The sequence below is a fragment of the Pipistrellus hanaki genome (genome assembly GCF_964339955.1).
Source record: "Pipistrellus hanaki genome assembly, chromosome: 3".
Lineage (NCBI taxonomy): Eukaryota > Metazoa > Chordata > Mammalia > Chiroptera > Vespertilionidae > Pipistrellus > Pipistrellus hanaki.
Window position 1 is genome coordinate 183,296,962 of NC_140505.1, and position 16,865 is coordinate 183,313,826.

Below are 16,865 nucleotides of genomic sequence, written 5' to 3' on the forward strand. Positions count from 1 at the left end.
AGGGGGCGGGGTTCTGGGGCAGGGACAGTTCCACCCCCTCCTGTTAGGCCACAGGCACGGTGGCTGGCCCTGCCTTCTGTGGTCTCCTTAGGGAGAGGGTTACTTAGCATCCCTCTCTCCACAGCTGTGGTTCCCAGTAACCAATTCCAGGGCAACTGGAAGTGGTCCGTCCCCATTTCCCCGCTCCCCCCCACCCCAGGTCTCCTTGGGTTTTGGTAGGTCTCCCTTCTGGAACACGTGACAGGAGACTGGCAGCGTGGCATAGCTAGTGCCTAGAAAAACGCCCAGCACGGCCGGCCCTCAGCCTTCCTCTGAGAATGACTCAGTAGGAAGATGGCCGTGGCTGCAGGGACTTCACGGAGAAGTGACCAGAAGAGGAAGGCGGACAGTGGGGCCTGATGTGGGTGACACCACGGGCTGATGTCTTTCGCCCGTCATCTCACTGATCGCAATGACCTTGAAGGTCAGCCTAATCACCACCCTATGCAGATGAAAGACCTCCACCTTCTCCAGGCCTGGCCATCTCGGGAGGAGACAGGAGAGGGGGTGGGGCTGGGAGCTGGCTCTGGCGCCAGTGTCCTGGCTCTGCCACTCCTTGGCTCAGTCACTGAGTTCTCTGCCTTTGGCTCATTTGGAAGGTGGGGTAAGACTCGGTTTAAAGATTAAATTAGCTAATACCTGTAAAGTGCTGAGACAAGAGGTCATCAACTAACCGGAGCCATTTCCATCACCGTCATTGGGGCAAACTGGGTCTGCCTACCCCCACGGCTGGCACCTCTGCCCCGTGCCTCCCACTCCCACAAGGCTGGGGGCCTGGGGACTGAGGGTGAAAGGAGCCGAGACCCTCGGGGGCGGGTGACGGCCAGAGGCAGCCTTGGGTGCCAAACCTCGGCCTGCAGCCTGATGTAAAGGTGAGAGGAACCGCGTGGGCCTTTAATCAGAGGAGTGGAAGCGGCGTTTTAGGGAGATTAATCTGGCAGCGGAGACGGGATGGAAAACGGTCGAGCTCGGTACAGAGAATGATGACTGCTGCCGGGCTCCGAGAGGCGGGCCATTAAAGGAAAGTGGCCTGGTTCTTGGCTCCCCGGGGCCAGTTCCCGGCAGCTGGGAAGAGCTGGCCCTCAGGAGGGGAGAAACCCAGGGCGGCCGGCAGAGGGCGCTGTTCTGCCGGTGACAGTGGCCCCTGCGCGGCAGCCCAGGCCTCTGGATAAGGAACAGTCAGCAAAGACTCAGGAGGGGCCCTCCGCCCCCTGGCAAGTTCCACGCAGAGATCTCAACTGCAGCAGAGTGTCAGCAGTCCCAGCACGATGTGGGGCTGCTCTCAGGGAAAGGCGCCCCCACAGTGCCTGCCCCCACAGGAGGCCTGCCAGTCCCGACCCCCCCCACCCCCATCCCCTGTCCCCCGCCCCCCGCCTGGCTCCCAGGCTGCTCTGGAACCAGCAGCCAAAGTGCAAAATGGCACCAGGCCTGCCCTGGCCAAGAGCGGAAGGAGCTGCCGCTTGTACGTTTTCTCATTTTATTTGAAGCTGTCACAACAGGTGAGGGGCCGAGGCAATGCCATCTTCTCTCGTCTCCACGGAGCCAGAGCCGCCGCACACGCCCGCAGCGCCAGCCTCACGCCAGCGCGTGGAAAACCTCCAGCTTCTCCCGGTACAGCTGGTGGAACTGCCGGGCCAGGCACCGGAAGGGGGCCTCGTAGTTTTCCATCTCCTTCTGTGGAGACAGGTCGGGGAGGTCGCGCTGTGTGGGGCATCGGAGCCAGCACGCACTCTCACTCACATCGGGGCCACGCACACTTGCCTCGTTTCGCATTCACACCACCTGGGGAGGCTGCTTTACCGAGGAAACTGTGCCCAGAGCCACACACCTGTCTGCGGCGGAGCTGGGCTTGAACCCAGGTCTGCTCCTACAGAGCCCGGCTTCAGCCACTCTCACTCCATGAGACAGGGAGTGAAAGGAGACTTCTTTGGCTCTGACCGAGGCCCCAGAGGCCACACAAAATAACAGACAGCAAGGACCCCACACCCCTGAGGGAAGGCAGACAGGATGGACCCTCCTACCCCCAAGTCAGGGTTGTGCTGTGGCATTTCCCTCCTGTCTTAACAGGACTCTGCAGGGACCACTTCCAGGAGGGTGGGTCCCCACAAGAACAGCCAGCCAGGAACCGCTAGAACCAGGGACCGCCAGACCGGAGGCTGCAGGAGGGGGAGGAGGGAGCCCAGCCTGCAGGGGTATCACCTGCCAGCAGGAGGCTGCAGGTGAGAGCTCCCTGGCGGGCGCAGGGAAAGCCCATCTCTAAGTGCTCACAGGGCATCCGGCTGAGACGCCTGGCAAGTCCTGAGGGGCCACAGGAGGCGGCAACAGAGACCCAAGCCCCTCATTCCTCTCTCCCCTCTCCCCGAAGCTGAAACCAGAAAACTCCCAGAAGAAAACATTGGGAAAAAGCTCCCTGACATCAATCTTGGCAATGATTTTATGGAAATAACACCAAATGCAGAAGTAAAAGCAAAAATCAACAAGTAGTTCTACATTAAAGTAAAAAGCTTCTGCAAGAGGAACCATCAACTAAATGAAAAGGTAACCCACGGAATGGGAGAAAATATTTGCAAACCACACATCTGCGAAGGAGTTAACATCCAAAATATACAACTCAGACAACTCAATAGCAAAAGCACAAATAACCTGATAAAAAAAAAAAAATGGGCAGAAGACCTGAGCAGACATTTTTTCAAAGAAAATATTCAAATGGCCAACAGGCATATGAAAACGTGCTCAGCATCACCAATCAGGGCTGCGAATCAAAACCACAGTGACTTCTCACCTCGGCTGTTAGAAGGGCTCATCAAAAGGAAGAGAAGTAACAAGTGTGGAGGATGTGGAGGAAGGGGATTGTGCGCCGCTGGTGGGATTGCAAACTGGGGCAGTCACCGTGGAAATCAGCGTTGCGCTAAGTGAAATAAGCTAGAGAACGGCAAATACGGTGTGATCTCCCATGTGTGTGGAGTCTACAAAAACAGACCTCACAGATACAGAGCGACGATTGGTGGTTGCCAATCGAGTGCAGGTGGTCAGAAGGTATCCACTTCCAGTTTTAAGATAAGTTTTACCCCGTGGCTCAAAGGACTGAGCGTTGTCCCACGCACCTGGGCTTGATACCCAGGAGGGGGTGTGGAGGAGACAGCCAATTGATGTTTCTCATATCTATGTTTCTATCTTTCTCCCTTCCCCTTCCTCTCTTAAAAAAATCAAAACATTAAAAAAAAAAAAAAGATGAGTAAGTTCTGGGATGGGATTAAAAACAACAAAAGCAAGGCAAGCAAACACACAGGCCCGCCATCAGGTTTGCCAGACGATTGCGGTACATTAGGGAGAGAGGAGACGGCCTTGGCGTCAAGACTTGCCGGTGCCTCCGAGTTGTTATATTTCCTGTTTAATTACAGCTTCCTTAACCGAGCTGCCTCAGGGGGGACTAGTTAACGCGCACAGTTAATACCAAGTGCTAAACGGCAGCTCTGCAGGCACAATTTATAGCCCCCGCGCCCACAGGGCGGCAACAAACACCGGGCAGCGTGCAAACCCACCGACCAGTGCCCCTGGGGTTCCTTTCTGAGTTCCGTCAGGAGTTCCGGGGAGCATGGCACATGGGGTGAGGAGGCAGTTTCACCAGTGGGGATGTTGGGAGGGGAACACTAAAGTGTTGTCGGCTGTGGGCAGTACAGCTCAAAGGCGCACTGCGTAAACACCCGTCTACACAGGAAAAGCTTGCCACTTTGAGCTTCGTTAATTTGGCATTTGTGATGACTGGGTCGGAGGCAAGGGTGGCATTGATGTTTGCACTGCCTAAGAATTAAAGGATTTAGTAGGTAATGTGGTATAAATAAGATGCCGAGGGAAATATTTACACGTTAGAAAGCTCCCGGGCACAGCGGGTTTGCTGAGCACCAGACTCGGTCTCAGTGTTCTATGTTCGCCATCTGACTCCACTCGCACGCCTGCTACTCAACGTGGGGCATGGCTTATGGCTAATTATCCCCACCGGACAGGTGAGGGGCCCGAGGCACAGATAGGTTAGGTAACATGCCGACGACCCACAGCTAGACCTGCTCTCACGGTGGGAGCTCAGAGCACCTGCCGGGCTAAGCGCTCCTTCACACGTGAAACGCCCGGCCGGTTTTGTCTTCCGGATGGAAAATGTAGTGCCGGTCCCGGTGACGGACATGGGGCTTACTGTGTTAAGGAAGCACGCCTTTGCGGGGGCGGGGAGGAGGGTGTTAAAGTTCCCATCCACATGCCCCTGGACAGCATCGTCTGCCAAGTTTCGTAGGTGCAACAGAAGTGCCCGTGGCTTAAGTACATTTTAAGTAAAAACAACCTCCAGCCGAGGCCGGTTTGGCTCAGTGGACAGAGCGTCGGCCTGCGGACTGAAGGGTCCCGGGTTCGATTCCGGTCAAGGGCATGTACCTTGGTTGCCGGCACATCCCGGGGTGTGTGTGTGTGTGTGCAGGAGGCAGCTGATTGATGATTCTCTCTCATCGAGGTTTCTAGCTCTCTGTCCCTCTCTTTTCCTCTCTGTGAAAAATCAATAAAATATATTTAAAAAAATAACACAAAAAAAACAACCTCCAGGCTATTTATTAATTAGCCCACTGACTTTTGGAGCCAAAGAATCTGGTCCAGGGGCCACATGGCCGGGTGAGGTCCATGTTACCACCACCATGTGCCAGACCTACAAGTCTGCCAGCAATCCCGGCGAGGCTGCTGCTGGCTCTGTAGAAAAGTGACACACGAGCACGTCTGATTGACACCACCTGGGTCACACGCCTGCACCCTAGTCACAGGGAGGCTGGGACCTCAAACTCCCAACACAGGAAGGGGGTTTGCTAGCACCAAACAGATGAATCCTGAAGTGTGTGTACGGGGGGTGCGGTAACAAATCACTCGGACTGTCCCCCTTCTGAGGGCTCCTGCTGACCCTCTGGGGGGCAGTCTGGAGTCACCGGGGAGCTGCAGTAGGTGGGACAGGGAGCACTTATGGGAGTCAGATACTATGGATCCCAATGCTGACTCCACCCTCTACTAGTCACGTGACCTTGGACAAGTCACTTCACCTCTCCCACATGGAAGTAGGAACTGGGGGACCAGCCCCTGGCGCACGGGGCTGAACGGGAGCTGTTAAGTAACGTCCCAACAGCACGTAACTCACAGCGTCTCGTGCAAACGTCAAGCATCACTGTACCTGAACACAATCGGCTTGTCTTCCTCCCTGAGATACGGCTTTTCCGGGGCTGGCTCATCTGCTTTATTGAAAAGCACAAGTGACTCTGGCTACACTGAGAAATGACCTTGGGCTGAGAACGTAAACACCCGTTCCTAACTCCCCTGTGCATATGGCGGGGTTACAACTCGACGCACGTGAGGTCACGTGAGAACCCGCCTCAAGCAGAGGCCCCTCCCCATTGGCTGCCGAGCACGTGGCTACTTACCACAGACGTTTCAAAGCACTCCAGGCCTTGGCCCAGAGCCCACGCCTGGGCCTGCGCCGCTTCCACAGCGCGTCTGCTGACCAGGTCTGTCTTGTTGCCCACCAGCACACCTGCTCAGAAGAAACAGCCGCAGCATGGCATTTAGCTGGCAGCCTGGGAGGCAGCCGGAGGGAAGAGAGCAAGCAGAGAGACTTCAGGGAAAAGATCGCCCGCGAGGTGCCTGGTCTGAGGTGGTGAGCAAGACAGGGACACTCCGATGTTGACCCTAAGGCCACCGCAGGGCGAGCTCTGCTTTCCCCACAGCTTCCGCTCGGCCCTTTTTCTAGACTCCCGTGGATCCATCTGCCTTGTCCCCTGCAGGCTGCAGTGCCCCGGCAGGCGAGGGCCGAATTGATGCGAGCATTTGCGATAGATTCCTAGCTCATGGAGCAAACTTTAAAAATGGTCATTAATACTAATCTACGGACTGGGCTCCGAGTCAGGGACTCGGAGGTAATTTAGTTCTGTCCCCAGCTGCAGCCGCCGCAGCTAATTTTTGAGCCTGTCTCTGGAGAGCGTTTTTCCTGGTCCGTAATGAGGAGGATTTGTTGATCTCACAGAAGGATGAAACATAAATTGATTTAAAGCATTCAGGAGTGACAGCAGGGCCTGCGTGTTTACTCGTGCCCCCCCTCTGCGCCCCCCCCAGGAGACAGCGCGTTCTTCCTGGGCTGGCTTTCCAGAGGTGACGCCTCACCTTCCTGGCACAGCCCCTTCCCCTTTGCCGCCGGAGTCTCCCCAACCCTGCACGGTGGGTGTCATCGTGCCCGTTTACAGACTCGGAGGTGGGTGCACCCTCAGGCTCAGAGCCCAGGGCACCCCTCTGTACACCCACAGCCAGGTCTGCACTGACCTGTGCTCTGGGGTTCACTGTAAGCAAACCCGACGCCGCAGCTCCTACCTGGGAGGGAGGTGCCTGGCAGCTGGGCCCGCGCCTTCTCCAGCCACTTGCCGCAGTTGAGGAAGGACTGCTCATTGGTCACGTCGTAGACGAGGCACAGGACGTTGGGACTCTCCCACTGGGCAAGAGGGACAGGATGACAAGTCAGTGGCAGAGAAAGTGACTTCTCGGCTGGCAGGTTTGGCCAGTTTTCTGGGAGGGACGTGTGGACGAAGGGAGATGACAAACTGTCCAGGGGATGTGAGTCAGACCACTGGGCCACAGAAGAAACCAGTTTGCTCAAAGGATGAATGGGAGGCGGGGCCTGAGGGCGGCTGGGGAGGGTGCGGTGGGGAGGGTGCAGCGATGAAGTCCGGGGCTTGAGTGTAATCAGTGCCAGGCTCTCCGCTGGGTGCTCTCAGCGGCCTGCTGTGCAGTGCAGTGAGGGGACCGCCTTGCCCAGGTCAGATGTGCTGTCAGCTTCTCTCCACCGGGAGGCGCTTCGCCTGCCACTGGCCTCAGGGCCTCAGCCCGCTCATCCTGACGGATGGCCCACTGTTGTGCAGGCTGGCGCACCTGCTGCTCGGCAGCCCTGCTCAGGCTGTGAGGCATGTGACTGTGGCCACACGCTGGTCCCTGGGGACCCCACCCAGCGCAGTGAAAGCCTGGGTTATTTCTGGGGTGTTGGGACCTCCCAGATTTAAGGGAGAATGCTTTTTCCTCCAGTCTTCCTTGGAAGGTCAGCCCAGAGTCGCTCTGGAGGGCTCACCTCCCTACCCCCAGGGCCTCCAGGGCGGCAGCACTAAACGATGATTCCCTCACACCTTCACTGCACAGACTAGCTCAGGAACCTGCATTCAGCCCCGTCCCCAGGAGCATGCAGGGGCACCTTCTTCCTCCAGGCCTCAGCCAGGGGCCCAGGGCAGCCCCAGGACGGAGCTGGAGTCAGGGTGTGCGCTGCTCGTGGCCCTGACTGCCAAGCACGTCCTCCCGCTGCCGGCGTCAGGCCATGCACACAGTAGGTCGGCATGTGGTGAGCATGAGCTGATGCGTGAAGCCAGTCCTGTGTGAACTCACCATCATTGGATCTGTTTTGCTAAGACAACAACCCCAAAGGGGACAGGAAACAGCTTCTATTAAAATGCAGCCGTTCTTGGGAAGGCAGGGAGGGCTCTGGGGAGCGGAACCCTTCTAATTAGCTGCTGGCCCAGATCGGCGGAGCCGCTGCCTGGGAAGGAACAGAGGGCTGGGCCTGAGAGGATGGCTGGGTGCGCTTGGGAGCCCTGGGCAGCGGGCTCACCCCAGCCCAGCCCATGGGGCCAGGGTGTGGGCCTAGAAGGTGAGCCTCAGGGTGGGGCCTCTGATGCCCCCCCTCCCCCCCTTGAGGACTGAGCCACACAGCTCGGGCGCAGTGGGGACCCGGCCCCTCAGAGCTGGGGGCTGGCGGGAAGCACGTGCAGGAGCCACGCTTGTTTGCCAGGCCACAAGGCCCAAGGCTGGAAGCGGTGCCCTTACAAAAAGACCACCATAGCTCCCCTCGGCAGCCAGAGTGCAGTGGCGTTCTGGGAGAGGGGCGCAGGGGGGACCTTGGGCGGGAGGGGTGCTAGGAAGTAAAACCGCAGGCTACTTGCCAACTTATCCAGCATTTCCGAAAACAGCTCCTTGCCAGCGGAGTCAAAAATGAAGAGCTCCTAGAATCAGAAAGGCGCGTCCCAAGAGTGTCCACACATGGACGGGGTTGGGGGTGGGGGGACGAGGAGGGGGCAATGGCTACAAGCCAGCGGCACTGCCCTCGGCTCAGTGCTGACCTGGCTTCGGGGTGAGGTGCTTGTACACATTCAGAGGCTGCACCGCCCCCGCCCTGGGGCACAAGGAGGCCTGAGATGGGGAGAGGAACCACCTCCAGGCCCTGGGAGGCGCGGTTTCCCACCCAGCCAGCACTTTCCGCGCGGCTCACCTCCGCTAACCTCGAGTGCAGAACTACCAGGAACAAGCTGCCTGCCCACCTGGCGGAACAGAATGCTAAGCAGGCTGACAAGTGCTCTGCCTTCCAAAGGTCATCCTGCACTTTGTTAACCAAATTGATTTTCAAACCTTAAAACCATCCTTCCTAAAGGAGGTCACCGAGGAGGCCCGGGAAGGTGCGGAAAGTAGGACAGCCTCGTCCCTCCGATGGCTCAGGTGCGGTTCTGAGGAGGACACGGAGGACCCCTCCTGGCCCCGCCCAGACCTCAGCCGGCCTGTGGGAGACCCCCTCCGCAACGCTGTTGCCCAGAAAGCCCCCCTCAACTTCCCCCTTCAGCCCCCTCCTGGCTGGATTCCGATCCCCCCCCCCCCCACATGCTGTCCATATCAGAGCTGCCATCTGAGTCCCACTGTGGCCTGCGCACTTCCCACTGTGTCGGGGAGTTAAAATGGTTTGGCTCATGGGCCTCTTTAAGAACCTGGTGACTCTTAAACCCCCTCCCCGGGAAGCACACGTGTACAAACAGCATCTTGCAATTCCACTTTAGGTGTGGATTCCCACAGGGGGAGGCAGGCTGAGAATCTTGACAGGTCAGTTGTGAGGGCAAGGCCCCTATGTCAGTCTTACTTCCTCGCCCTCGAATGCTTTCCTGTCCGCAGCGCTGTCCCCACACTCAACGCGTCCAGGACAAGGCCTCGCAGCCCGTCTCTCAGACGGAGGACGACGGTGACCCGGGGCCCTGGGCCCAGCGCAGGGCACTACTTACCACACTGTCCCCCGTGTCAGGAACTGGCAGCGTCTTCACCACCAAGTCCACCCCGGTTGTCTGCCGAGGAAAACCAAGAACACGCGTGTCAGGGGCCCCAAGGGGCGGGTCCAGGTCACATCCCCCACGGAAGTGCTTGTGCCCCGGACTCCCTGGCGGTGCAGAAGCCAGAGGACCGCCCAGGAGGCTCGTCCCGCTCCCGCCCAGAGCGGGCTGTGCGTGGTGACAGCACCACCGGCTGGGTTATCGCCCCGGCCCGCGGCCTCGGCGTCTCACCAGGGTGTAGTTCTTCTGGAAGTGGGCCCCGTCGCTGCGGAAGATCTGCGCCAGGGCGGTCTTGCCCACGGCGGGGTCCCCTGTGGGGACAGAGCACACGAAGAGCATCTCTGCCACCCCCGCCTGAGCGCGGGCTCCCCCTCCACAAAGCTGGACTTCACCGCGTTTTCAGAGAAAGCCCCGAACTTCACCGCGTTTTCAGAGAAAATGTGCTCGATTCTCCTGGGCACGCGCTCTGAGGTCACGGGCAGGGCAGCGGGCCCAGGAGACCAATCTCCCAAACGCACGCTGGCCAGTCACGGTTCTCCAAGGCTAAGCCCTCGTCCAAAAGATCGGACCCGGGCTGCGGCAGCTTCCGGAGGGCTGAGCACTGGGGACATACCCTGTGGGAGAACCTGTCACTTTAAGTCTTGAAGGTAAACAGGTGTGACCAGGCACAGACCGATAAGCTCAGCTGACTAAACCGATCTGAGTTTAGAGTAGGGGTGTCGAACTCAATCAGAGAAGGGGCCAAAATCTAAAATCCAGCCTAAATCACGGGCCGAATGGTTTACTGAACAGTCATAAACTGACAATGTCATAAACTGACAGCGGAGTGCAGTGATGACAGCGCGGTGCGGGCCACATTGCAAGGCCTGGCGGGCTGGATTTGGCCCGCGGGCCTTGTGTTTGACACATGCGGTTTAGAGCGTCCAGAGTTTCAGGACCCTGAACCGTTGTTTTTTTGTTTTGTTTTGTTGTGGGGGTGGGAGTTGAGAGTTTCTGCATTTATGAAAAACAAAACGATGCCACCTTGAAACCATTTCCAGGTGATGCTGCCCTCCATTTGGCCTGCCCATCTGTGACCACTGGGGCCCATCTTCCCAGGGCCACGTCCATCTGCAATGGCCACTGGCTTCTCCAAGCTCGCCGCCACCCATGGGGCTATCTCCCCGGCCTTCCTTGGTTGGTCGGAAACCCCACAAACCAGTTCCTCAAAACTCAAGGTGTATGTCCCAGTCTGTCTGAGCCCTGGACTTCTCATAAGAACGCTGGGGGCAGTTTAATCTGGAGTTCCTCCTGTGCCCAAGGGTGCGGGTGGCAGGCCGTGCCCATCCTCAATGCCCTGTTTCCTCCCACTTTCCCACCCACGGCTCTGCCCGGCCTCCTTTGGGGCCAGGCTGTTTCCATTTGCAACACCTCCTCCCTCACCTGGAGTCTTACCCTGATTCCACCCCCTCCCAGGCCGCCTTTTCACGAGTCCCTGACTTGCATACTCTTCACATTCACTCCCTATTTACAGCAGTTTCGATGCTTTTTCTTGATTTCCCCATAGCCTTATGCTGTTTACTTTCATTAAAAACAAAAAACAAAAACCAAACTTTAAACCATTTATTTCTCAATTCCAGTTGGCACACATCATCACATTGGTTTCAGTGATGAGACATTATATAACTTACCAGGTGGTCACCCCGAGAAACCTAGTACCCATCTGGCACCAGATAGTTATCTGTTTGCTTCTCGGTTTTGACTTTTCTCACCTATAATTTTCTCTTGTGAGACAATGACTTGCCTGCTCATGGCATTGCATTTCATGTTAATTCCTCCAGGTTTGGGTGAGCTATCCAGCTCTTGCTTTCCTATTTGCCACCACATCTTACCAACAGAGGTGAGGAAATCAACGCAGGTGATCCGCCCTGCTGAGCCCATTCATACTCTCATCAGTGACCTCCCATCATTCACCTCCTGTGACGGATGGAGAGACAGAGGCCCAGCCGAGTCACCGCCCTCGGGTTCCAACACCGTGTTCTCTGGGCCAGACCCCTCCCCTCCTCCAGCTCAGGGGCCTTCTGACCATTTTTGACATGACCCCAGCCCCCATCACTCAGCCTTCCAGGACACGGGGGCGACCCCAGGCTGGAGTCACCGGAACCCGCGCTCTGCGAGCAGAGAGCTCACCATTCCCCCTGCCTTTGGGCTGCACCCACCCTCCCCGCTCCATTCGGGCTTCTGAACCAGCTGAAATGGGCTCCTCGGCTTGTGAAATTCCCCACAGATTTTTCGGGTTAATTTCATTTTTCTTTCTCCCGCCTGCCAGTCAGTCACCCGCACTCGGGCTGTGTCGGCTGAGCAGGGATCTGGGCACAGCGCGGAGAAAGAGCACCAAGATGACAAGTGTAAATTCGAGCGCAGGAGCTGAGAACCCGGGTGTTGGGCATCGGGCACATCGAGGAAAGAGGGAGCGGTCTCACTAGTGGGCAGACTTCCCAGGGGCGGGCTGAGCCGGTGATGCCAGGGAGGGGCCCTCTTGGTGGGAGGGTGACATCTGCAAAGGCACAACGCAGGGGTGACCTCTGAATGGCCAAGCCCCAAGGTCTCTTCTCAGTCCTCCCGCTCGAGGCCTGAGGGATGAGGCAGCGCCTCCTTCCTGAGCCCTCTGGCCTGGTTGCCCTGGTGACCTGCACTGGCCTGGTTCTCCTGCCTCCCAGACGTGAGCACCCCGGGGGGCTGTCCTTGGCCCTCTGTCCCCATCTACTCTGTCCCCTTTACTCACTCCCCTGACTGCCCCTCCTGAGCAATGATGGGCCTTCACTCAGTCCCAGTTCATCTACTGTGAGGGTCAGGTTGTGTCTCACCCACCCCATCTCACCTGTTCTGTTAGTGATGTCACCACTCACTCTCACTGTCCCCGGACTCCACCCACTCACCTCTGACTCCTCCTCCTCCCGCGCTCAACCCCTCTCCTCTTCATCCCAGCTACACGACTGTCACTGCCCACTGCCCCAGTTACCCCACACGGGGCTGGTGGCAGCCCTAACCCATCTATCCGGGCCCTGCCCTGTGATGCTGGGGCCGGGACAATGCGAACTCGGCTCTAGAGACAGACGGGGAGGGTGGGTGGGGGAAGGGACTGGCTCCTTGCATCCGCTTGTCATTTCTCTTAGCAGCAGCTGGCCATGGCCTTCACCGCAGGAGCACTAGTTAGCTGCTACCTCCAGGCTTATTACACCCCCCAGAGACACCAGGGGCCCCTCCTCAGAGGTGACCTCTCAGCTCCCCAGGGTCCTCCTGAGTTTGGGGTCCCGAGGACCCCCTCTTCCCTGTTCCCCAGCCCTGGGGCGGGGCTCCTGCTGCCCTGCTGTCCCCTCTCATCGTCCAGGTCTCCATGATGGATTCATGTCCCCATGAAACCCTCGCACCGGGACAGGGAGCAGGTCTGCGCCTGCCTGGCCCCAGTAACACTGAGGTACCAGAATGGTCTCAGGACACAGACCCCAGATGGTCTGAAACCGGCTGGGTCCTGTCCCGGCTGGTGGGTAGTGGGTCCGTGATCTGTGCCACGGATGGCCTGCCACGCTGGTGCCCGAATCCCCGAGGCACCACCGAGTGGGCAGCCTCCTCAGAGGTCTGCTCCTGCTCCGCGGGGTTCTGCTTCCAGCTCCCGGCAGCCCCGCCTCTCTCGACTGGTTCTGTGTCATCTCAGTGTTTTCCTCTTGTTTTTTTAGGGCTTCAGCACCTGCTGAACCAATTCTCTGTTGAAATGCCTAATGTGTTTTCTGTTTTCTTGGCTGGTCTTGCCTGAAAAACTTCCCAGCAGGCCTCTCTTCTCCCTGCTCCAGCCCACCCTGAGCTCAGCATCAGCGGATGGACCCTCATTACATAACCTTCCACCCTGCTGCTCTCACACCAAGCCCACCGAGGACTCCTCCCACACACCCTCCTCTCGGTCAACCCCTGCCCCCTTCCAGTCGCCCTCCAACTCTCCCTTTCACAAAACCCTGGCTCTGCACTCTTATTCTCTCTGTGTGTAAACACAGTAACTAATATATATGTTCCTTTTTTTAATGCAGGAACATTGTTAATGACATTATGCAAGCTTCAGGTGTACATTATCATTCGGTATCTGTATACTTGTTCTCTTGCTCTCTGAAAATCCTTCGAATACAACCTGCCAGAATACAACCTGCCAGGTCTCCCCAATCCAAGTCCAAATCCTGCCCATTCTCTGCCAGGCCAAGCTCAGTGTCCTTCTTACACAGCCTCCGAAGGTCACCTCTCCGGCCTTTGTCTGTATCTGTGCGGCTAATATGCTCACTGCTGCTAGCAGGAGACCTGATGTCAGAACTACCCTGTTTCCCCGAAAATAAGACAGTGTCTTATATTAATTTTTTCTCCCAAAGTTGCGCTAGGTCTTATTTTCAGGGGATGTCTTATCTTTCCATGCGCTAGGTCTTATTTTCGGAGGATGTCTTATTTTCGGGGAAACACGGTATTATCATACCTACTCCCTCCAGCTCCATTATTACCAGCTATGTGTCCGTGGGGCAGCAATCTCTCTGGGCCTCAGTTGTGCCATCTGCAAAATGGGCATAACAGAACCTGTTTCACAGAATTGTTGTGAGGATTGAATGAGTTGATATGTACAGTGCCTGGTGTATGTTGAATAACAATTAAGTTATTTTTAAAGTAAATAACATGGAGATAAAAATCAAGTGCTGTTTTCCCTCCTGAGCTGAGCCAGCACAACAGCAGCTGTGCTTGAGGAATCGCTCTGCTATCTAGCACACAGAGGGCATTCCCTTCTGAGTGCCACACTGCAAGGTATCATGTGCACAGCAGCGCTTCCTGGAGTGTAGGGGCTGTCCTGGCTCACCCTTGTATTCCCACCACACCTTGATGGTGACTTACATGTAATAGATGCTCAATAAAAATCTGTTGAATGAATAAGCACTTAAATTGTGAGATAAAAAACCCCCAGCAGATTCACTCAATTGAAACAGTAGGCCTGTGGGGGTAAAGCAAAGGAAAACCGAGAGGGGCATGTGTGAGGTGGGGTGGGGTGGAGCTGACTCGCTGTACTGAGGACTCTGGTTCCGGAAACTTCCAAGAGGAGATACCCTGGAGGCTTTGAAAGGGGGCTGTAGAGTGAGAGCGAGGTTCAAGTTTAGGAATCACTCAGCAGTGGTTGAAATCAGGTGAAACAGTACCTGAGGGAGGAGGTGTAAAGAAGAATAAAGCGCATAGAATCTAGACCCGAAGAAAGTACAGCTCGGGGCTAAGAACAAGCCCCAGCTCAGCCACATCCAGCTGTGTGACCCACGGCAAGTGTCTTAACCTCTCTGGGCCTGGGCCGCCCCATCTGTAAATGACGATGACAAACAATACTGACCCCACAGAGTGGTGTGAGGATTGAGCTGACTGCGGTGAGGTCTAGCACAATGCTGGCACCTGGGAAATGCTCCGTAAGTGAGCTCCCTGGTAGAAGTTGAATGAAAAAGAAAAAGAAAAAACAGTCGAGGAGGAAAAAAAAAAAAAAAGAGAGAGAGAGAGAAAAAACAGAGAGAGAAGCCCATTAAAAAAAAAAAAATCTAACCTCAGAAAATAAAAACATTCCCTCCATATCCATGAGGAAACTGAGGCTCAGAGAAGTGCTTTTTCCCAGCGGACTCAGCCAATGGAGGTGCAGCCAGAATTATTTCTTTTGCTCAATGCTGCCTCTCCTGGCGCTCTGGAAACCGAGACCTCTCTGGAGAACCATCCATTTCTTTTAGCTTCGGTGTGATTTGAGTTACTGCTGTCCGTCATCTTTGTGTGGGGCCCTTTTATTTCCAAATCAGAAAAGTCATCAAAGATATCATCTCTTTCAGTCTGCAAGGGATGAACCAAAGGGGATAAAAAGGAATCTCTTTCCTCTTTATAATTCCTCACTGCTGCTCTCCTGAGCTGCTCAAGGAACCCTGGGAAGGCCGCAGGTTTAAGAGTAACAGGGTAAGAGTTTTGGAGGTGGGCAGGTCTCCTCGGACCCCCCTTCACTAGGGGTGACCTCGCCTTAGTGCCTCAGGAAGGTTAGAACAATCCAGCCCCGTCCCCAGGGTGCCACCGGGAGGGTGAAATGAAACACGTGTGCCAGGCAGGCAGTGAGGACTCAGGAAAGCACACGTGTGTTCTGTGGCCCCAGGTCTAGAATCCTGGCAAATGTTTTTCTAAACGTCCAGCCTGATCCAAGGAGAGCACCACCAATGGGGGCGCCACATTGTCATTCGTTCCACAAATAGTCACTGAGGACCTCCCAGGTTCCAGATGTTGTTCGGGGTGCTTCGGATGCATCAGGCAACAAAACAAAATATTCATTCCTTTGGGGGATTCAGCACGTATGTCCCCATGAGCGTGGGGTGGCACAGGAATTTTAAAGACAACACACATGCGGTTTTTGCAAACTCTGGTCAACGATACACTACCGTCTCTAATCCCTGTTATCAGAGGGGGTGGGGTCAGGAAAAGATCCCACGAGAAACGACCACCAACGTCACTGATGCCTAACTTGGGGGTACAGCACATGGGTTAGCTGGTATGCTTAGCCTGATGTTTAAGGAATCTTTGCCGCCTCCGTAGAGCTCAAACTGGTGAGGGTGGTCTCAGAGTATGAGCGGGACGGAAACCAGCCGGAGGTGCCATGTGCCCTGGAAGAGAATTCTACCAGGCTAACGGGATTTACCCTATCATCATCTGGGAGAGAGAAAGGGAAAGGGGGCGGGCAGTTTACGTGAACAAAAGCTCTCGATAACTTCTGAGGTCTCTGGACTCCGGTCATTGTAAATGTCAGACTCACCTGCCAGAATGCATTTGGCTGCCAGCTTCACCATGGTAACCAACCACCTCCACGGCCCAGGCCGGGTTAGAGGGGAGACTAGAGGCGTTGGGGCCTGCGGCCGCGGTGGGGACGGGAAAGTTGGGCTGCACAGGGAGGGGCGGCTATCGGCGCTGGGGTCGGGGCGGGGGCGCACGGGAGCTCCGGAGGGGACCCGCTCAAGGCCTCAGCAGGCCGCCTGGAAGGTGCCAACGAGGTGGCACGGCTCCCATTCCCGGCCCGGCCCCCGCCGGATGGGGACCATCAGGAAGAGCGAACCCGCAACCCTGGGTGCTAAGCACCACGCCGGACGTGCTAGCCCGGCAACCGCCTGCCCCGCCTCCTCCGCTTTCCCGCTGGCCCTCGATTGGCTGCTACCAAAAACTCCCACCCCGAAGGATTTCTGAGACCAATGGGAGGAGGGGGCGGGACTAAAAGAGCTTTCTTGCAAGACAATTCGTAGTAGTATCTGCTCGTCACGCTTATACCGCTTGACGAATGGTTGTGGGAGATGTCAATCATTTTATCTCCTCCGCGCTGTCGAAAAGTTCTCGGGAAAGCAGCTCAGAGGTCTTGCGGCGGGGGCTGGGATAAAAGCAGCTTTCCGATTGGCGGAGACGGTGACTCGGTCCATCTTCGGGAGGAACGGGGAGTCTCCGTGTCCCCTGCCCTCCCGGATGTGGACTCGCCCGCCGAGGCTCCGCGGAGAGCGCGGGAGGCTGGAGCGGCGCCTGCGCAGTAGACGAGGCCGTGGTTGCTGAAGCGGAGCTTATTAGGGCGAGTTTGATACCTCGGGGGCTCTTGTCGCTCCCCAAGTTCCTGGGTTCCCGGAGCGCGGCCGCGAGGTG

At 56.7% G+C, this 16,865-nt stretch overlaps 1 protein-coding gene across 2 annotated transcripts; it reads right to left on the reverse strand.

The window, feature by feature from the left end:
- Positions 1 to 1,499: 1,499 nt before the first annotated feature.
- Positions 1,500 to 16,365, reverse strand: IFT27 (intraflagellar transport 27). 2 transcript variants are annotated; one of them, XM_084876877.1, is made up of 7 exons: positions 16,000 to 16,365; positions 9,411 to 9,490; positions 9,135 to 9,194; positions 8,034 to 8,093; positions 6,424 to 6,541; positions 5,484 to 5,593; positions 1,500 to 1,713 (listed from the first exon to the last, which is right to left on the reverse strand). In XM_084876877.1, exons 1-7 carry the CDS (start codon positions 16,031 to 16,033, stop codon positions 1,615 to 1,617), a joined length of 561 nt encoding a protein of 186 aa, XP_084733003.1. In that variant the 5' UTR covers positions 16,034 to 16,365; the 3' UTR covers positions 1,500 to 1,614. The 2 variants fall into 2 exon arrangements, with proteins under 2 accessions (XP_084733003.1, XP_084733004.1); XM_084876878.1 differs by lacking the exon at positions 8,034 to 8,093.
- Between the last annotated feature and the right edge of the window lie 500 nt (positions 16,366 to 16,865).